The sequence below is a fragment of the Tachyglossus aculeatus genome, chromosome X1 (genome assembly GCF_015852505.1).
Source record: "Tachyglossus aculeatus isolate mTacAcu1 chromosome X1, mTacAcu1.pri, whole genome shotgun sequence".
NCBI lineage: Eukaryota > Metazoa > Chordata > Mammalia > Monotremata > Tachyglossidae > Tachyglossus > Tachyglossus aculeatus.
The window spans coordinates 90107865-90129864 of record NC_052101.1 but is presented as its reverse complement, the minus strand read 5'-3'; the positions used below and the strand labels follow the sequence as shown (position 1 = coordinate 90129864).

At 46.3% G+C, this 22000-nt stretch overlaps 1 protein-coding gene across 1 annotated transcript in view; it reads right to left on the bottom strand.

Annotated features, from left to right (window-relative positions):
* Positions 1-22000, bottom strand: part of FANCD2 (FA complementation group D2) — a 76901-nt gene that overhangs the window by 45513 nt on the left and 9388 nt on the right. The window contains exons 5-17 of the mRNA XM_038740292.1: positions 17794-17897; positions 15556-15616; positions 13458-13510; positions 13182-13260; positions 12160-12284; positions 9296-9383; positions 8775-8879; positions 6294-6385; positions 5521-5629; positions 4920-4955; positions 4274-4417; positions 2620-2754; positions 1495-1626 (exon numbers count right to left, since the gene is read on the bottom strand). Coding sequence (XP_038596220.1) covers positions 1495-1626; positions 2620-2754; positions 4274-4417; positions 4920-4955; positions 5521-5629; positions 6294-6385; positions 8775-8879; positions 9296-9383; positions 12160-12284; positions 13182-13260; positions 13458-13510; positions 15556-15616; positions 17794-17897 — 1263 coding nt within the window. The remainder of the gene's footprint in view (positions 1-1494; positions 1627-2619; positions 2755-4273; positions 4418-4919; positions 4956-5520; positions 5630-6293; positions 6386-8774; positions 8880-9295; positions 9384-12159; positions 12285-13181; positions 13261-13457; positions 13511-15555; positions 15617-17793; positions 17898-22000) is intronic.

Sequence of the window (22000 nt, the reverse complement as noted above, 5' to 3'; positions counted from 1 at the left end):
TCACTTCACTTCTCTTTGCTTCAGTTACCTCGCATAAAATGGGGATTAAGATTGCGGATCATGGACTGTGTCCAACCTGAATTAGCTTATATCTACCTCAGCACTTAGTACAGTGCCTGACACACAGTAAGCTCTTAATCAATCAATCAATCGTATTTATTGAGCGCTTACTGTGTGCAGAGCACTGTACTAAGCGCTTGGGAAGTACAAGTTGGCAACATATAGAGACAGTCCCTATCCAACAGTGGGCTCACAGTCTAAAACAAAATACCATTTAAAAAACAAAAGAAAAGCAATAGAAATATAAAACGAGGCCATTATCTTTGAAGATCTTCCAATCTAATGGGAGAAACACTGCTAAAGAGGTCATTCATGCAAATGACTAATCTGAGTAACAAACTCACTTTTAAATCTTATTGCATTATTTTCCTCGCTATCCTGTGGTACTGAGTTCCACCTGTTTGTGGCCTTTCATTTTTAAAAAATTTTCAAATGGTATTTGCTAAGTGCTTATTACATGCCAGGCACTGTACTAAGCGCTGGGGTAGATACGAGATAGTCAGGTTCGACACAGCCCCTGCCCCACAGTCCTAATCCCAATTTACCACGCGGTAACTGAGGCACAGAGAAGCGAAGTGACTTGCCCACGGTCAAGCAGCAGACAAGTGGCAGAGCCAGGATTAGAACCCAAGTCCTCTGCTTTCCAAGCCTGTGCTCTTTCAGTCAGTCAGTCAGTCGTATTTACTGAGCGCTTACTGCGTGCAGAGCACTGTACTAAGTGCTTGGGAGAGTACAATATAGCAATAGACATATTCCCTGCCCACAATGAGCCTACAGTCTAGAGGGGGAGACGGACATTAACAGAAATAAATGACAGATGTACGTACACAAGTGCTGTGGGGCTGGGAGGGGGAATGAATAAAGGGAACAAGTCAGGACTACACAGAAGGGAGTGGAAGAAGAGGAAAAGAGGGTTTAGATAGGGAAGGCCTCTTAGTGGAACTGTGTCTTCAATAAGACTTTGAAGTGGGGGGAGAGTAATTGTCGGAAATGAGGAGGGAAGGTGTTTCAGGCCAGAGGCAGGACGTGGGCGAGAGGTCGGCAGCGAGATAGACAAGCTAGAGGTACACTGAGAAAGGTGAGCATTAGAGGAGCGAAATGCCCGGGCTGGGTTGTAGTAAGAGGGTAGTGAGGTGACGTAGGAGGGGGCGAGGCGATTGAGTGCTTTAAAGCCACTAGGCCACACGGCCTCTACCAAGCAGCCCTGTATTAGATGGCCTAGAATGAGGAGGAAACATTCAATAACCTCCCTGGTTTGGATCATTCGGTTGCATATCAACCAACGATCCCCAGTCACCCTGGAAGACCGCGATCCGGGCTCTGACTTCTAGCAACCGATCTCTTTGCCGTGTCTGGCAGCTTTACTCGTTGGAAAAGGCTGGCTTCCTGAGAACACGGACATATTCATTCGGGCAAAAAGGAGGGTACGGGTACCTTCAAAAAGGATGAACACAGGCACATAGCAGAGTGATTTAGCACCACCAGCTCCAAGAGCACATCTAGAGAAATATTTACTTCAGTATCAGTGCCGCAGCAGACATGGTTCACTAGAGTGCCAATAACTTCCTGAGAAGGGAAGACACAATAGGGAAGGTGAAGCAGCAGAATGTCACTTCAGTGGGAGTGCCTCCCTCCGTACCTTCCCTTAATTATATGCTTTCAACCCATACCTTCTCATTTTTTGTACAATAATGCTAGCTCTCCTCTCCCCTAGGGTAATGGAGATCTACCTGCCCCAACTTCACCTACACTTAACCTCTGCTAATTTGGACATCCCCCCACTTAATCTCTTTGTCAATCCAAATGTCTCTTCCTGATTTCTCCATTCTTCTCTCTCCCCTGCAGCCTCAGCGCTTGCTCCTTGGGATTCCTTATCTAATTCTAATTCTCCTTTCCAAAACAAGCGCCATTTCACCCCCCGGACCGGCACTCTCAACTGGGTCATTATGGGATTGTCAGAACAATCTGAAGAGGCAGCAGCACAGACTCAGACAGGTACATCCAGGATGAATTTTTACTGGGCTGACTGATGGCACAGACCGGAATCATGAACTTCTAAATCAACTTCAGGGTGATCGGAGGGCCCAGTTACGACACCACCCGGTTCAGTCTGCGCTCTCAGAAAGTGTCACCCTACCTTTCCTCCAGATTCGGGGTTTTGTAGCAGATCCCGGAGCCTCTTTTTACTCCATTCAAGACCCATCGCTCCTGCACGTTCCCCCTAGTGACTTGAGCTCATGTTGCTCTCAGGATAGGCCTATACTTTATCAACTATCTAGACCACTTCCAGCTTACTGATTCATATTCCTGTCAGGGTGAGAATAGAAGAACTTCTCTTTGACCCACCTTTAATCACAAAAGCCCCCTCCACCAATCATCTAAAATACATTTCTAGTCTCAATCAGCAATTACATTATTTGCAGTTAATACCCATCGTCCCTCTAGCCTTACTCTGATTATACTTTTTAAAGCGGTATAATAATGTCTCACGCTCTCTCTGGCTACCTCGTCCCCCCACGCCTCTACCACAGTTCCCATAGTCACTTTGGCCAAACTTACCTGCTGACAGTAAGCGTCAAAAGACAAAAATGCATGTTTATATAGGAGGCTGACAAAAGAAATCACATTGTGATCTACAGAGCGCAGCAAAATCTGAGCAACTGACAGAAGGGACGGCAAGTAATCTCTGAAAACCTGCAATGGAGACACTGCAATTAGGGCGGGAAAGCAGTATGTGAGGTTTTCCGGGCTTCTAGGTTCCCCTTCGCAGCCCCCACTTCAACAGATCTTAACCTGAGATGTGCTGGGTTTTCCACAGGAGAGTTCCCTGCCATTCTGAGCCTACTTTGGCCAGTCTCTTGAATGTTGTATTGCATAGTGCTCTGCACACGGTAAGCGTTCAATAAATACCATTGGTTGAGTGATTGACTGTGGACAAGTCGCTACTCTCTAATAATAATAATGACGGTATTTGTTAAGCGCTTACTAGGTGCCGAGCATTGTTCTAAGCACTGGGGGTAGATACAAGGTGATCAGCTTGTCCCAAGTGGGGCTTACAGTCTTAAACTCCCCCTCTCCATCCCCCTCATCTTACTTCCCTTCCCCACAGCACTGTATATATGTTTGTACATATTTATTACTCTATTTATTTTACTTGTACGTATCTATTCTATTTATTTTGTTAGTATGTTTGGTTCTGTTCTCTGTCTCCCCCTTTTAGACTGTGAGCCCACTGTTGGGTAGGGACTGTCTCTATACGTTGCCAACTTGTACTTCCCAAGTGCTTAGTACAGTGCTCTGCACACAGTAAGTGCTCAATAAATACGACTGATTGCTTGATTAAACCCCATTTTACAGAAGAGGTAACTGAGGCACAGAGAAGTGAAGCGACTTGCCTAAAGTCACACAGCTGACAAGTGGCAGAGGTGGAATTAGAACCCACAACCTGTGACTCCCAAGCCCACGGTCTTGCCACTAAGCCACGCTGCTTCTGCGAGCACTCTCTAAGAGTGCCTGTTGCACATCAAGTCCCTGTTTTGTTGTGGCTTAAAGTTCAAAGCTGACTGGAATGAAAACCCTTTGTCCGACTGAAGCTGATTTCTTTCCAAAGTGACAAGGCGAACTGACGACTGAGAATTTGCCTCAAACAGCAGAACTCTGACACATCTACTAGGTAAGGCCTAATAGACAGGACCTACTACACAAATGCAACAAGGGCGCTGCCTGGAGATCAGAATTCCCAGTGAATGTCCGGCGCTTCTCTTCAACATCTTAGCTGCCATTCTCCCCGAGGAGCGACAGAAGGGGCTGGGGAGGAACCCAGCTATGGAAAGGCCAAGGGAATCCAGCTAAAGCCAGATTTTCCGTGGTTGGGTCTCTAATCGGCCCTCTTGCCTCTCTTCCCCCAAGCTATCTCCAGCTGCCCTCCCACTCCCCACACACCTAACAAAACGCCCATCATCACCACCTCCACCACCCCCCATCATTTGAAGAGGTCCTTAGACCAGCTTCCAAGGGGTAGTCGTAGTTTGGCTTCAGCAGCCAATATCTTAGGACATCTCCACGAAATCCCGAAGGCAGGAAAACGCGAGGACCACACCTATATTCTCAGGCAGGGTTCCTAGGACGCTCCACGTGGTTTACCTCACCCTGGCACAATTCAGGAGCCTTCCGTTTCCAAGGCGAGGGAGCGCAAAGCCCGGGAGATACTCACGGCGGGGAGACCGGAGAAAGTCCTCTGCAGTAGCGGCTCCTGAATGTAGCCCGACTGAACCTTGTTCCTCAGCACCTTCCCTATCTGCTTCTTACTCTGAGGGTTGATACTGCAGATTATCAGCAGCACTACCAAGTCAAGAGCCTGTTACCAAAGATACGACAGCTGAATTAATCGACTGTGAGGGAATTCCCCTTGCTGAAACCCGCCCATGACACCGGAAACAGATCGTTCGATGAGCGGCTAGTCAACTGTTGACCCCCTCACCGGCACAATTCATTTGTAGTGTTAAAGCAGAAGGACTGGCCTGCTTGCCCAATCCCGCTACCTTCTCACACTCACGTTCGATGCAGTACTATGGTGGGAAGGGCCTGGAAACAAGTCGTTCCACTACTGAGAATGGACAATGAGTATCAATAACAGTGGTGTTAACTGAGCACCTACTGTGTGCAGAGCACTATAGTAAACACTTGTTGAGTGACTGCATAAATACCTGAATGAATGAATGGAGGCAGCAACCAGTAGCCACAGGGAACTAGCAATGTCCCCCAATTTAAGAGAGGCCCCGAGGTAAGTGACTGTTCCTTGGAAAGAATAAACTACTAAATTTCAACACAGTAGGAAGGTCACATGGCACAGACATTACCTTGTGGTCAGATGCAGAATCAATGTTTTCAATTGCCTGGAAGATAAAGGGACACGAAAACAGAATTCTGAAATGACTCTTTCGGAATCAGCAAGCACCTCTACTCGGATGGCCTTCTGAATCACCTCACCTAGCCAATCTTTATTTGTGTATTCCTGGAAATCTCCTACACTGATCTTGTCTCTACCTCACTGCTTAGTACAGTGCTTGGCGCATAGTAAGCCCTTAAGTACCAAAAAACAACTGCAAACACACACACACCCCTCTTAAGGAGAGGACCGACCCTGAGCCTTCCTTCTCTCCCACTTTTAGATCAGTCACCCAAGAGTAGTAACATTTTCCCAGAAATAGAAATGTGGGGACATCTTTCCCTTTCCAACACTGTTTAATGACTCTCCAGATAAGTCTATAGCAAAACCTTATCATTTCTCCCCAGCACACACTAAATCAATCACGTTTCTTTCCCCCCACTTCAAGACCAACTTCCTCAGAAGATACATCTCTCCTGATATACAGAATAACTTGGGGGGAAGGAAGAACAGGACAGACCCTTCTCCAGTTGTAAGACACAAAGACAGATTTCACTGTAATAGACAATCACCTTAATCCAAGCTTCTGACATGGATTTCTGGAATCTAAGAGCTGATTTGATCACATCACAGAGGAGGACGATACAGTCCTGGCTGGAATCGCCTTGATTTCTAGAAGAACTAAAAGCAACCAGAGAGAGAACAATCATACTTTTGTTTCTAGGAGCCAGAAGCACCATCACCTACCAAAGCAGCTCCAAGGAGAAGAAAAACCACAAACGATCAACTCACATATCCCCCCCGGCCCTTCCCACGCTCCCTCTACATAGTTATTTTGAGGCATCTGATGGCAGGGAGCAGGAGGAGGCTAAAGATGCACAATGCCGTCTGCCTTCTTTTCAATTTTTAATCAAATTCTTACTTCTCTGATTTTTATGAGTCCCTAAGGCCTAGGGGCTGCAATTAACGGAATAGCTCCCAAATTACAGCTACCGTGAACTACCAAAGTTTCATCTCATCAGAGAGGCTCTCTTTCTTGCACACAGGTATTTCATCTGTTACACTGTCAACTGGAATCAAAACATTTCCCGAGATGATCTCTCAGTGAAATCCACCCTAAATTCAGGGGAGAAGTCCAGACAAAAAGAGTTGCCACATGAGCCAGAGTAGTTCAACTTAATTCTACTTTTTGAGCCTATACATTTTCCAGGCTGAGCACAGCAGACCGCAGAGAAAACAGCCAGAATAAAGGCCTCGCTGAGAGATATTATGAGTCTTCTCCTTTCCTTTCTCGTGAAGGAAATCAAGAAGATCAGTAGAGGCAAAGACTGGGTGGGTACTTTACCTTGCTTGTTTCTTTCTTTTTTGCAAACTTTGCATTTCTGAGGGCAAAACACAGGATTCCAGGCTCAACTTTACACGTAATTCAGCAATCACCTGCGGAGAGTACAAGAGTTCTCATGTGTGCAGAGTTCAATTTAGACCAGTTCAAACCACTCTTTCACTGGAAAAGAATAAGGCTGACCTTCCTTTCGCGAGGCCCAACAATAGATATTTGGCCAAAGCATTTTGGCCAAACTTAAAAGCTGGTAACAACAATCTCTGCTGGAGAAAGGAGAGACAAGCCTGTCGTCGGTGGGGGGTTAGTGAGAGAGGGCTTACTCTCTCATGTGGGGCCTCCATTGGACAGGGGAGAGAGCAAAGGTATGCCATCACAGTGAATCCCTTGACTATTGTGTGTGTGTCACCCTAGTCTCAAAACAACCCAAGAAACCATCACCAAAATTGTTTTAGGAGAGAGATGTATCCAGAAAGACCTTCTTCTTAGCACTTTTTCTTTCCCTTTCTAATGCTCTTCACTGTACTGATGCTTTATACTCTTGCTGGCTTCTTTTTTTTTTTTTAAAAAAAAAAAGGTTCTGGTTTTCTGTTTGACTCACCTCCACCTTGTTTTATGAGGTTCTGGAGAACAAGCATCTTCTCTGTAATTTCCCTAACGCTTAGTACAGTGCCATGTCCAAAACAGAACTCCGTATCTTCCCACCCATTCCCTGTCCTCCCCCTGACTTTCCCATCACTGTAGATGGCATCACCATCTTTCCTGTCTCACAAGCCCATAACGTTGGTGTTATCCTTTTTTTAAAATTTATTGGTTAAGCACTTACTAAGCGTCAAACACTGCTCTAAGCGCTGGGGTAGGTACGAATTCATTTTCGGACGCAGTCCCTGTCCCGCACGGGGCTCACAGTCTAAGTAGCAGGGAGAACAGGTATCCCCATTTTACATTTGAGGAAACTGAGTCACAGAGAACTTAAGTGACTTGCCCAAGGTCACACAGCAAGCAATTGGCCGAGGCAGGATTAGAACACAGGTCCTTCTGACTCCCAATTACGTGCTCTCTCCACTACACTGCAAACTCATTGTGGGCAGGGACTGTGTCTGTTTATTGTTGTATTGTACTCTCACAAGCGCTTAGTACAGTGCTCTGCATACAGTAAGTGCTCAAAATATACGACTGAATGACTAGGCCATGCCGCTTGTTTATCCTTGACTCCTCTCACTCAACTCACAAATTCAATCCATCACTAAATCCTGTTGGCTCAACCTTCACGACATCGCTAAAATCTGCCCTCCCTTTCCCATCTAAATTGCTACCACGTTAATCCAAGCACTTCTCCTATCCCGCCTTAACTGCTCTATCAGCCTTCTTGCTGATCTCCTTGCCTCTCCCCAATCCAGTCCGTAGTTCACTCTGCTGCCAAGACCACTTTTGTAAATAAATAAATAAATAAAGTTCAGTCCATGTTTCCCCACTCCTCAAAAACCTTCAGTGGTTGCCCATCCACCTCCGCATTCAAACAGAAATTCCTCACCATCGGCTTTAAATCACTTTGCCTCCTCATACTACAACCCAGGGTGCACATTTCACTCCTTTAATGTCACCTATTCACTGTAACTTGATCAATTCTACCTCGTCACCGACCTCTCACCCACGTCCTGCTTCTTCGTATCTGACAGACGATTACTCTCCCCACCTTCAAAACCTTATTGAAGGCATAACTCCTCTAAGAAGCCTTCCCTAAGCCCTCATTTCCTTTTCTCCCACTCCTTTCTGAGTCACCCTGACTTGTTCCCTTATTCACTCCCATCCAGCTCCACAGCACTAATATACATAATCCATAATTTATTTATTTATATTAATGTCTGTCTCTCCCTCTAGATTGCAAGCTCGCTGTGAGCAAGGAATTTGTCTATTACGTTACACTCTCCCAAGCGTTTAGTAAAGTGCTCAATAAATATGACTGATTGATTGCCATGAGCTCATAATCAATGATATTTACTGAGCATTGTGTGCAGAGCACTATACTTGGAAGAGGACAAAACAACAAAGTTGACCAGACATTCCCCGCCTACAAGGAGCTTACAGTCTGGAGGAGCACACAGACCTACCTAGACTGTGAGTCCTATGTGGGACAAGGACTGTATCCAACTTGATTAGCTTTTATCTAACCCAGCGCTTAGTACAGTGCTCAGAACATAGTAAGCACTTAACAGATACCATTAAAAACAAAGATCAATGCAATTTTTTGCCATTCTGCTTAAGACTAAACCATACAAGCACAAATATGATCAGTGGGAGTCTAGACTCGATATATTTAATATCTCCCTCCATTAACCCAGTGCCTTGACCCCCTCCAGATCCGTCGTACTGGGTACACAAAAATAGTGGGCACTACCACAGACTTTATGAAATGTAGGCAAAAGGTTTCTTGATGGTGCCTATTCCTCTCACATTATAGGTGATAAATAAGTAATAACAATATACCTCTAGAGCATTTGTGGTTGTGATGGAATGGAGAATGAACTTGACGATCACAGGTAAATCTTCCAGCTTGACAACGGAAAGTTGGGTCATGAGAGACTGACGCAGCTAAAATGAAGAGCAAGACCATTTCAGTTTAAAATAAAGTGCCTGGGTGACACAAAAATTTTTATTTGCTTTCATTTCTTTCAAACTACCTCCAGGAATGGACCTAGTCTAGTTATCTGGAGAGGTAAGCCACTGGCCTTTAGCAGGGTAGTATTTACAGCTTACCCCTCGCCCCTTCCACCCCTGTCAAACAAAAAATAGGGTGGGGAAGGGAAAGGAGGGAGGGAGGTAATGAGGAAGGAGAGGGAAAGACAACTTCATACATCTGCCCCAAACAAAGGTTAAACAAAGAGAACTGACACAATCCATTGATTAAATTTTCACTACATTGCATTTTTCCTACAGGCAGCTGCTCCTTGTGGGTGGAAAAATGGAAGCCTTCATCAGTAAATGTCCTCAGGTCACCCACTTCTTACCTCCACCAGGAACTCTGGTCCAAGGTAGAGGCTGGGCATGACATCCAAGACTGGAACAGTTAATGCAATATTCTGCTTCATTAGGATGCTGGGTGGAGGAGAAAAGTTGGCAGCAATTGACAGAGAGCAGGGCAGATTCCAACTAGGAAAAGGCTGTCTTAAGTATATCTCATCAGCTGATCCTTGCAAAACAGTCACTTACTTTTCCGTGACAGACTTCCCCACATCTTATCTCCCCCTTAACCACCATCTGTTTCCTACTTCTCCCCCAGGTGTACCTCCGCTGATCCCCATCTCTCTCCCACTTTCCTTCCATGTTTCCCCCAGGACAGCTTCAATCTGCCATCACGCCTACCAAGAATGGTGGAGCTTGTTTGTTCATCCTTCCCAGGGCTGTCTTTCCCTTCCACCTTCCCCACCTCAACTCTTCCCCCTCTTCCTACCATTTCCCCCCAGACTTTCCCATCTCATCTCCCTAGAATGGCAGCTCCTAAGAGCAAGGCCCAGATTTATTCCTTAAAAAGTGCTCCAGCCAATTGTATAACTACGGTGGGGGCAACTGCCCCGAGCAAGGTGCAGACTGGGTGCCCGGTGGGGTACATCTTAGGTGTAGGAGAGTAAGAGGGATGCTCCTGAGGTTCTCATGAATCCATCCAGATAAACACCACCTCCAGGTAGCATGCCCCCGTCAAAAAAGCTAGGAGGGGGCGTTTATGGCAAAGAGTTCCCATCTTGGGAAGAAAGAGGGAACACGATGGTTTCCAAAAGCTGATCTCACACGCACTCCCTGCTGAGGACAGTGCAACACCATTTGTCAAGTGCCCTACGAGAACAAATACCACATTAAGCCTCTATCTTAGCATCAAGTAGAAAGCTAGCTCTCTAGGGGAGTTAGGGAAATACTTAATGCCAGCGAGGACTACAAAGATTTCTCTTCACTCTCTTCCATCATCCAGCCTCTGTGACTAGGCCGTAATACGAGCTACACATCACAGAATAGAAGATGGGGGGGTGGAACCTACGGTGCCACCAACCTGACTCTGATAGAATGAAATATGGTTTTCAATCAGCATTTCTCTCCGAACAGTCTGAATTTGTAAATACCCCCACATTTAGGGGAGAAAAAATGGTATGTGGAACCCATGACTGTGAGCTGACTATGAAACTGAGCAATCCCTCCTAAAGAACAGTGGAACTCCCTCAGAGTGTCCCCTGTCTATTCCTGCCAAGACCCTCAAATAAAAACAAAACTCATGGTCAAGAGCAGCTATAAAGTCTGATCAAGGCCTGGAACACCCTTTCTCCTTCCTCTCCACTGAACCGTGCCGCTCCCTTCTTCAATGCTGTGTGCAAGAGTTACTACCACTTTCTCCTTCTCTTTCCTTCTCCTCTCACTTTCCTAGACCAGAGGCCCATCTGCCTCCAGACCCTCCAGTAACCCTTTCTTCACCTAGCCTGCCCTTGAGCCTTCCCACTTCCCTAAATCCCCCGGCATTTTTATCAAAAATTGCCAGATAGCTGCAGTGGTGTGTACCATTTTTACAAATATATTTTGCGTCTTCCTCATTAGAAGGTTAAGCCCCTTGAAGGCAAGAACCATATCTTCTAACCTCCCATCCCACCCAACACATTGCTCTGCACCTCCAGGGTGCTCAACAAATGGTGCTGTTGGTTTAACATGGGCATCTGTCGGGTGCTCAGACAAAAATCACTGCTCTCCAACACTGGCAGGGCGGCCCACACCAAAACTTAAAACAGACCAAGAAGAAAGATGGCAAAATGTGATCTAGCCAGGCTGCCTTGTCAAAATCCAGATGTGGGTCCAGAGGGCGGATTCTCTCTTGTTGTTCCTAAATTACCCCTATGGAGGAAGTCATCCTGCCCCAATGGAATGGATTCGACCTAGTTATCAGGGCTGCACTTGCAAGCCTGCCAAGTTCCCCCGACGACTTGGCCCGGTCTCCTCTTACAGAGCTGGATCCCTGCTTCTACAACACCGCAAAGTGGTCGACTGCCTTGGACTACCTGTCACATCACATCGGCTCTCGGCTTCTCTGGAGAAGCAGATTTGGTCTGTGGGGTTGCGCGGGGGTCCCCGACCCTAAAGGAGGGAGCCTGCACTCCCCCGTCCTCTAGACCGTACACTTGTTGTGGGCAGGGAATGTGTCTGTTATATTGTCCTCTCCCAGGCGCTTAGTACACTGCTCTGCACTAAGTGCTCGATAAAAACAACTGACTGACTGGCTAAGTAGGGGCCCCAGACCCGCTCTGCAAGAGGTCAGAGAACTCTCTCAAAGTTAGGGGGAATCTGGACTCTTCAGAATGAGCCTCGTTCATTCATTCGTATTTACTGAGTGCTTACTGTGTGCAGAGCACTGTACGGAGTGCTTGGGAGAGAACAATATAACAATAAACCAGCCACTGTCAGGGGGACCTCGCTTTGGACGGTCATTTCAGATGGCCCCCAGAAAGATTTCCCCCCCAACTCCAGAGGACAATGCTAGATGAAGACGACAGGCTATCACAGTAGGGTCCAAATATCCCGAGTGATCCCCTGAGCCAGCCAACTCCACCGGAATACAGTACACTCAACTCATCCCCTGGGGTGGCCGTGTCCACCCTCAAACTGAAGAAAAGGAGAACTCTCCAACCCAAGGGAACCTGAAATGTGTCATCAGTAACAGAACTGTTGATAACAGGTGACAATGCTTTGGGAGCTAAATTAGGACGCTATTATCTTTTCTTTGACTAATGCCCAACTCCCGGACCTCATTCACTCCCCCAGTGAGGGGAGTAATCTCCAAAGCTGAGTCCTGTAAAGACACACATCACGTAGGGTGTGGAGGATGGGGGTCTGCCAGTACCAGAGTTCTTTGGCCATGTCACCGCGCTGACAGTCCTCTAGGATTTCTGGCAAACTGGTGATGATGTCATGTTGTAGGGCCACTGGAACAACGCTGATCAGCTGTAAAATCTTAGTGTTGAAATCCTGGAAGGGAGAGAAACAGGAGGGTAAAGCACATCACCCCAGCAAGCATCCATCCCATCATTACGTTAGACCCAGCGCAGACCTGTCATTCCTTTCCCGCTCAACCCAGGTTCTGGGGCCAAATCTCAAGAGGCTTTAACCAAGTCCACAGGGAAATTTACATCCCATCTGGGGTTCCACACAACCGCAATGGTGCCAGATGTTTCGGAACAGGGATGCTTACACACCAGCTCACATGGATGCAAAATTAACTTGAGACTTCCTGTATTCTTGGTGCAATGCACTAAACACTTCACATTGATCGGCCTCTTGGATCTGTGTAAAACAGCGGCATGGGTGTGATCTCAAAACTTACGCAATTAAAGGACCCCATGCAATGCTTCTTATGTAAGTAAAACTCCACTGGCCATTTACCAGCCTCTGAGGCTGGAAACATTAGAAAGAAGAAAACAGTACTCTCAGTCATTTAAATGATTCAAGATCAGATATTGTCCACTTCCTTTATATAATTTAGCATTTTCAATAGAACTGGATCTAAAATTCGAGAAAAAATATTTTCAAGAAATGATCAAAAATCATTAACAACCATTCTCATTGATTATTTCAAGCTACAAAACCCAAAACAGCATAAGAAACCATTTTTGATCTACCCCAGTGTTTACACAGAGAAGGGTTCACTTAATGAATGTAATTAAAAAAAAATTCTAGGCAACTTTGGCACCCTAGTTTGCAAAGAAAAAAATTTCAACTGCAGCAGTAGCCACATATTTCTGAAGCATTGGAGTTTAATTTGTTTTTCCCCAGTGGTGGAAGAGAAACCTCATGTCACATGAAGTTTTCAGAGGAGAGAGAGAGAGAGGACTGTGCACTAAAGTGGAATTAAAGAACAACGATCACCTTGCCATCGATGATTTTGTCAATCCATTTAAATTGGCTGATAATTAGCTGAGGAATACTGATTTCCTCACTGCCCGGTCTGAAATATCACAACAGGAGAAATACAGGTTAGAGCCGTCATCAGAGGAAGGGCCAACACCAAGGTCATGCAAAAAAGTTTTCTATATAACTACAACCTCTGGAGCACCCGATGGCATTCCTGAGTGGCCTGCAGAAGGGAAGCGTCGACCAACTTATGCTGTTCAACAAGAACCTCTCCGTATGCCTATCACTCACCTTTCTAACATGAACTGTGGAAACTTTTCAAATAAAAGTCTGATAACAGCGGGCTGGAAAAGAACACACAGTGTGTTAGTGGGCAATCCGAAAGCAAAAACAGAAATTTATACCAGACAGTACTTGGCTCGAGCAAGGTATCATGGAAGAAATACCCTTTTTATTTATGATTAAATATGTTTAAGGGGAAAAAAAAACCCAAAACACAACTCTTTTGGTGCCTCACAATGTTACCCTTTTTGGAGGTAATAATAATAACAGTGTCTCAGTTTTCTCACCTGTAAAATGGGGATCAAATACCTGCTCTCTCTTCCCCTTACGCTGTAAGTCCCAAGTGGGACAGGGCTTGTGGCCAATCTTATTATCTTGTTTCTACCCCAGCACCTAGCACAGTGCTTGGCACATAGTAAGCACATAATACCACAATCATTATTATTATTACTGCTATCATTAAGAGCAAAGGGTGATAGAAGAAGAGGAATGAAGAGGGCGATAGAAGGCAGAGAGGTGAAGGGCAGAAAAAGCCCATTCCGGTCCTGCTGGCCACCAGGGAGCTCTTCAAAGCCCTATTTTGAGAATGGAAACATGCAGCAGCAGCTCTGTTTTCAAAAAGGCACTAAAAGCCTTCTGTAGGGCATTCATACTTGGGGAAGGGGCTGGGGGAAATCTTGGGGAGCAGCAGTGGTCAGGGGTGTCAACTTTTCATTTTGAGTGGGGGGGTGAAATTGAGGGCGGGGCTTTGAGAGAACAAGGAGGAAAAAAGGCTTTGGCCCTGAAGCTCCTTGAGGAGCTCCACGAGGAGCTTTCCACTCACATCCCCCCGACCCCCACCTGATCTGCCCAAGCGGCCTGCGGGACGCACTGGAGACAAGATGGGGGTCAGGGCTGCCGAGTCCCAGTGACGGCATAAGCCTTCGTGGGGCCGCAAAGCCGCTGGGCCATTATTTCAGCTGGGATACGTCGGCCAAGGCAATGGAACCAGGCAGCTTGTGCGACAAGAGTCACAGGTATGGCTGGTGGATCCGGATCAGAAAGCAGCCCGGCAACGGGGGTTCATGCCATCATAGCCGCCCCAAAACTCTGACCCTCGCCTCAACTCCAGCGGATCCCCCAGGCTGCCTGAGAAGGTATCTTGGCTCCATTTCTGGTCCAAGGGGTTGAGCAGGCAAACTGTGCCCGCCCTGCCTAAAAAGCTTTGTAGGCAAAGATAATAGCTTCACCCCCTTCGGTGCCAATCTCATGAAGGCGATGGCTCCCTCTGCCTCTATGGAGTTGGCGTTTAAGGTGGGTGGTAGTCATGGACCCCAGTTTGAGAAACACTACAGTAAATATTTGGTGGCGCTGACAAAATGACAACTGGCAGACACACAGAAAAAGAGCTCAATGAAAAAAGTCAGAAAGTTGGGAAGCCAGAGGGGCAAATCCTCAACAGTACTGGAAGATGCTTCTAACAAAATACAAATATAACTGGGCACATCTTAACTAAAAAAATACAAATCCATGACTTCCTAAGGAATGACAGGTTTTAAATATGAGGAAAGGGGGAATAATAATAATGATGATAATGATGGTATTTGTTAAGCGCTTACTATGTGCCAAGCACCGTTCTAAGCGCTGAGGTAGATACAAGGTAACCAGGTTGTCCCACGTGGGGCTCACAGTCTTAATACCCATTTTACAGATGAGGCAGAAAGAGGCAGAGGCAGAAAGAGGTTAAGTGACTTGCCCAAAGTCACACAGCTGATAAGTGGCGGAGCCGGGATGGGAAGCCACGACCTCTGACTCCCAAACCCGTGCTCTTTCCACTAAGCCACGCTACTTCTCCGATAAGATGCAATAAGCTGTAATGTAAAGATATGCATTATGTTATGTATGTTATGTAATGATAAGCACTCCAAAAGCCCCAAGAGGCATACAGCTGGGCAGGTCTGGGCCAGTTCAGCAATCCGGGGATTGCCCCCATCAGAATCAGATCACGCTAGCAATGGGGCCAAGGGAAATCTCTGGAATGCCCAACATTCTATCAAGACTTCCAATTAATATTTCCAAAGGCCAAAAAAGTTGGAAAAAGTGTAATTAAAAGAACAAAACACCTCACCTGTAAAATGTCGATTCCCAGCAGCAGTTTGATGACGCTCTTGTAGCATGGAGTGAACAATCTGTCAAAAGAGAAAGAGATAAACTCCACTGAGTAGGAAGTGAGGAAGGCAAAGGGCTGGGCTTTAGCTACGACACAGCAGAATACACACTTGCTTTAAGCAGTTGGAGCCTCCTCTCCCTTCCCTAGATAGTCAAAGCAAGGGATCCCATGATAGGCTGAGACCCAGTTTCAAAAACATAAATTTAGCAGCATTAAATCCGAACTCAAGGAAGAGAAGACAATGAGGGGGCGAGACAGGCCTCTGGAGGGCAGAAATTCCCAGAAGTGCACACTGGATCCAATTAACCAAATTAGTGGTTCAGCAGTCATAATGCACAGCCCAAGCCTAACCTTCCAACACTATGCCAAGTAGTTTCGGGATCTGGACCCAATAAGCACTCCAAACTCATCTTCAGTTAACGTGGTCCAACTGCCATTACATGAGGGATAAAATAATGTTTGCTTTCATTTAAGGATCTTTCTCCAAGGAACTCAAAGCACTTTATAGTCTATTGCTTGTCAATATTCTCACGTTTGTCTCCCCTGCCTGACTGCAAGCTCCTTGTGGGCAGGGAGCCTGTCATCTCTTTATTCTGTACTTCCCAAGTAGCCAGTGAATACAGCGCACTGCACCAAGTGGGAATGAATCAATACTCCTGTCAATCTCCTGTCAAAATTGCTCAATTAAACTCAACAACCTCTGCAGGTAGAGAACGTTTTCAGGGAAAGGAAGCAAGGAGAGCACTGTTATAGTGACACTTCTTCTCTCCCCTTTTTCCAGGGAGAGAGGAGAGAGAAAACAGATGGATTCCACCTCTCGTGCCTCCTTGTTCCTCTTAGCTCCAAAGACGCATGGGACCGAAAGGAATAATAGTAATAGTATTACTTCAGTGCTGACTATGCCCCAAGCACTGCACTAAGCGCTGGGGTAGATACAGGATCATCGGGTCCCACACGGGGCTCACAGTCTAAGCAGGAGGGAGAACAGGCATTGAATCCCCAATTTTACCCATGAGGAAACTGAAGTTATGTGATTCGCCCAAGGTCACACAGCAGGTATTTGGCAGAGCCGTGGTTCGAACCCAAGTCCTCGGACTCTCAGGCCCGTGCTCTTTCCGCTAGACCACATGATTTGGGACCGGAAGCCGTAGCACCTGAAGAACCTCCAGAAAAACAGGTTCCTCTTTGACTTCGTACGTCTCTTCACTAAGGGCAGGCACACAGCTAACTGGGGAAGGCCTGTAAAACATCCCAGGAAGGAGGGTTGTGAACCGTAACTGGCATTACTCCTACTTTATATGTGTAGAAAATGAGGCTCTATTATTGAAACCTTCTCTCTTCCACCCTTTATCGTATTTCTGCCCAGGCACATTTTCAAAAACAGCCTTTATATCTAAAGAAGGTAGGAAAAAAGCTTTCCTCAAAGAATTCTGTGTCTTTCTACCTGACTGAAAAGTTGCTTGAACCTCTTCTAATTCTATTTTAACTACTGCTCTACGTTTCCCCTCACTGGACTTATGTACATTGTAAGTGTCATCAATAACAAGAGAAGCAGCGTGGCTCAGTGGAGAAGAGCACGGGCTTTGGAGTCAGAGGTCATGGGTTCAAATCCCAGCTCCGCCAATTGTCAGCTGTGTGACTTTGGGCAAGTCACTTAACTTCTCTGGGCCTCAGTGACCTCATCTGTAAAATGGGGATTGAGACTGTGAGCCCCACGTGGGACAACCTGATCACCTTGTAACCTCCCCAGCGCTTAGAACAGTGCTTTGCACATAGTAAGCGCTTAATAAATGCCATCAGTATTATTATTATTATTATTATTACCAAGGATATTAGTTTGAAGATGTTGCAATGATAAGGAGGAGAAAAAGAATGGGGAAGAAATGAAAAAGGCGACTGTGTACGAGAAGATGTGCAGAAATAGACTGAAGAAACCCCGCTACTATAAGGAATACTGGCAAACAGTAAGGAAGAAAAAGAAAACACAACTGTAGAGCACCATTAGAGTTAGAAAGCAAGTCGGCCAGGAATCTTCAAGCTGAACCCTTGTCTCCTGGCTCCTATTCCTTGTTGTCTCTCTAAGGCCTCAAGTAACGAATTCCCCAGGAATCCTGGATTCAGCTGCCTCCCTAACCCAATCAGTCCGCGGCCCAGAGATCCATACCCCAGCACCGCTGTGCACTTCATTTTCCATACCTAGTCTCTTCAATCTGGAAGCACTCACAAGCCTGGAGGCAGCTTCTGAAACAGTCTCTGTCCTCAATGTAGGACTCCAGCCCACTCACAAATTCTTCTATCACCTACAGTGGAGATACGAGAAAAGAGCAAAAATCCTTAACTCCAAGCTTTCTGATTAGCGGCAGAACACTTCCTCAAGGGAGGAGATGACAATCAGCCCGGGTTCCCACAACAATAGCAACAACAATAATAATAATAATAATTGTGGCAGTTGTTAGGCACTCACTATTAAGCGCTGGGGGAGATATGAGCAAACCGGGTTGGACGCGGTCCGCGTCCCACTTGGGGCTCACGGTCTCAATCCCCATTTTCCAGGCGAGGTAACTGAGGCCCGGAGAAGTGAAGTGGCCTGCCCCAGGTCACCCAGCAGGATTAGAACCCACGCCCCCCCGACTCCCAAGCCCGTGCTCATTCCACTAAACCACGCTGCTTGTTGGACATGGTCCCTGTCCCCCATGGGGCTCACAGTCTTAATCTGTATTTTGCATTTGAGGTAGCAGGCCCAGAGAAGTTAAGTGACTGGAGCAAAGTCGCACAGCAGTCCAAGTGGAGGAGCCGGGATTAGAACCCAGGTCCTTCTGACGCCCAGGCTCTATACACTATACCGTGCTGCTTCTCAACAGTACGTGCCAATCCAACCCCCAGGAATCCCTGGAATTAACCACCTCTGTTGAGGACGCTTCAGGTTGAGCCCAGCCCAGAACTTGCACTCTCATCTTGATCAGCTCCGGTCAGGAACTTTACAGTCTCAAACCAGTCCCGGGGCCCCGAAGCCCAACCAGGGCTCCGGAATTGTGGACTGAGGACACCCCAATGGCTTAGTAGTTATCAGTCTATACCATGATGACTAAAAGTCTGAGGAGGCACCAAAACATCTGATAACCTCAGAAAAGAACATTTTGCGTTCACCCATTTTATTTCCCATAAAGATCCTTATGGTCCTGAAAAAGATTGGATTTACCGCCTAACCATGTGCCTCCTGGAAGTACAGTAAGATAGAGAGTAGAGTAGCCTAGCTGATTTGTATACTTTTTTATGGTATTTGTTAACGTTTACTATGTGTCAAGCACTGTTCTAATGCTGGGGTAGATATAAGTTTATTAGGTTCATGCAGCTCACAGTCTAAGTAGGAGGAAAGAAGATTTAATCCCCGTTTTATTTGATGAAACTGAGGCACAGAGAAGTTAAGTGGCTTGTCTAAGATGACACAGCAAGCAATAGGCAGAGCCAGCATTAGAACCCAGGTCCTCTGGTTCCCAGGCCCATGCTCTTTCCACTAGAGCATGCTGCTTCTCGACTTGTTTACTAGACTTAAGACGGTGAGCCTCTCAAAGGACAGGGACCGGGTTTAATTTCTACCTGCACTTAGTACAGAAGTCTGGACGCAATAAGAGATTAATACTATTGAGGAGCATGACCTTGGGGAAAGAGCCCAGGCCTGGACCTGTGTTCTAACTCCTGCTCTGCCACTTGTCTGCTGTGTGACTTTGCTCCAGTCACTTAACTTCTCTGTGCCTGTTGCCTCAAATGCAAAATACAGATTAAGACTGTGAGCCCCATGTGGGACTCCCATGTGGGACAGGGACCTTTTAGACTGTGAGCCCACTGTTGGGTAGGGACTGTCTCTATATGTTGCCAATTTGTACTTCCCAAGCGCTTAGTACAGTGCTCTGCACATAGTAAGCGCTCAATAAATACGATTGATGATGATGATGATGACCATGTCCAACAAGCACCATGGCTTAGTGGAATGAGCACACGGGCTTGGGAGTCAGGGGACGTGGGTTCTAACCCTGGTGTGTGACCTTGGGCAGGCCACTTAACGTCTCTGTGCCTCAGTTACCTATCTGTAAAATGGGGATTAAGCCCCACGTGGGACAACCTGATTACCTTGTATCTACCCCAGCGCTTAGAAGAGTGCTTGGCACATAGTAAGCACTTAACAAATACCTTCATTATTATTATTATTACTACTACTTCTACTACTAGACAACATAAAATGGACTTTGAATTTGCAAATAACTTTCTGCAAGGAGTTCTGGGTTCTCTCAGATGCTAGCCTTCATTCTCTCTACTTTTTCTTCAAATAAAAGAGGTGCTTGTATTATTATTCCTACTTCACAGAGAATTAAACAAGGAAAACTAGTAGCTAGCCCAAGGTCCTGCAAGGGCATCCGAGCCGTGGACCAAGGGCCAAATACGGCCCAGTTGACCGAGGTGTGCAACCCGCCTGAGGCTTTTAGCAATCTTTTTTTTTTTTTTTACCTAATTAGCTAGCACAGTTCTGTCAGTCTGTTCTCATTCCCGGAATTCTGATTGATTTAATCAAAACTGATCGACGGGCAGGTTTGAGACTGTCTACTTTTGGACTCCAAGTCTTTTAAGCTTTGTTACTGTTTTTAAAAAAAAAATCCAAATTTTTGAATAGCTAACTTCACTACTGATAACAATAAAAAAAAATTCACGTGGCCCACATTTCTAGGGATTTCTGGTCATGTGGCCAACTGCTGAACGGGTACCCCTGTCCCTCAATGTCTGAAGCAGGGTAACAAAGGGTACTTGAGGTTTCTGCCTCCCACTCCAACGCTCCAACTCCTGAACTGCACTGCTTCGCTACAGCTAGATCATTTGGGATTACAGAGATAACTAGGCTTGTCAATCTCATTCCTATGGATGGGCCATTTACACAGGCTACAAATGGGCTGCATTTTTTTTTAAGAGCTGGAAATTACTGATACATTATTTGTAAAATAACTAGAAACTTTAAACACTACTGATTAGATCAAAAGGAAATTACACCGGTCAACAGAACTACCTTCATTACATTTCTTTTGCACCAAGAGCAAGGCCAGTGATTCAAGATTGCGAGGAAGAAAAAGACAGGTAAGGGAGAGCCAGAGTGCGTGTGCGTTTGTTCCTTCTTTCTTTCTCTCTCTTTCTCCCTCTCTCTCTCGCACACTTACATAGACCACCATCCCCTCAGCCAGCCAGCTGCAGCAGCATTTATTCAATCATATTTATTGAGTGCTTACTGTGTGCACAGCACTGTACTAAGCACTTGGGAAGTACAAGTCGGCAACATATAGAGACAGTCCTTACACTCCGCCCCTCTCCCTCCTCTGCTGTCAGCTTGGTACGCAGTTCCAGGCTGATGTTGATGCTGGGAGCTGTTCTCTAGGGTTGGCTCAAGGAAACTCGCAGAGAAAAGCCCCCCTAGAACCACAGTAGATAGGTATTGACACCTATAGACTTGTTTTGTTGTCTGTCTCCCCCTTCTAGACTGTGAGCCCGTTGTTGGGTAGGGACCGTCTCTATATGTTCCCGATTTGTACAGCAACAACAGCACCTCCGGTCTGGAGAACGGAGCTGGGCTGCCAACAGAAGTAGAGTTGGTGGAAGAGCAGCCTTTCACTGCCTCTCTCTCGCCCTTCTGATGCTCCCCTCCCTTCTGCAGGCTAATCAACTGCACCTATTAAGCGCTAAGTTCTAAGCTGTTGGGAAAGTACAATATAACAGATTTACTAGACATGTTCCCTGCCCACAAGAAGCTTACAGTCTAAAGGGGAAGACGGACATTCAAATAAATTACACATATGTACATAAGTGCTGTGGGGCTGAGGGCGGGGTGAATAAAGGGTACAAATCTAAGTGCAAGGGCGATGCAAAAGGGAGAAGGAGCAGGGGAAATCAGAGTTTAGTTGGGGAAGCCATCTTGGAAATGTGATTTTAATGAGGTTCTGAAGGTGGAGAGAGAGAGAGCAGTGGGCTGTCAAACATAAAGGGGGAGGGAGCTCCAGGCCACAGGGAGGATGTAGGCGAGGAGTCGGCAGTGAGACAGATGAGCTCGAGGTGCAGTGAGTAGGCTGGCATTGGAGGAGTGAAGTGAACATGCCGGGTGGTAGTACGAAATCAGTGAGGTAAGATAGGTGGGGCCAAGGAGATGGAGTGATTTAAAGCCAATGGTGAGGAGTTTCTGTTTGATGTAGAAATGGATGGGCAACAAGCAAAGGTCCTTGAGGAGTGGGGAAACATGGACCGAATGTTTTTTTTAGGAAAATGACCCAGGCAGCAGAGTGAAGCATGGTCTGGAGTCGGGAAAGACAGGAGTCAAGGAGGTCAGCAAGAAGGCTGATGCAGCAGTCAAGGCGGGATAGGATAAGTGCTT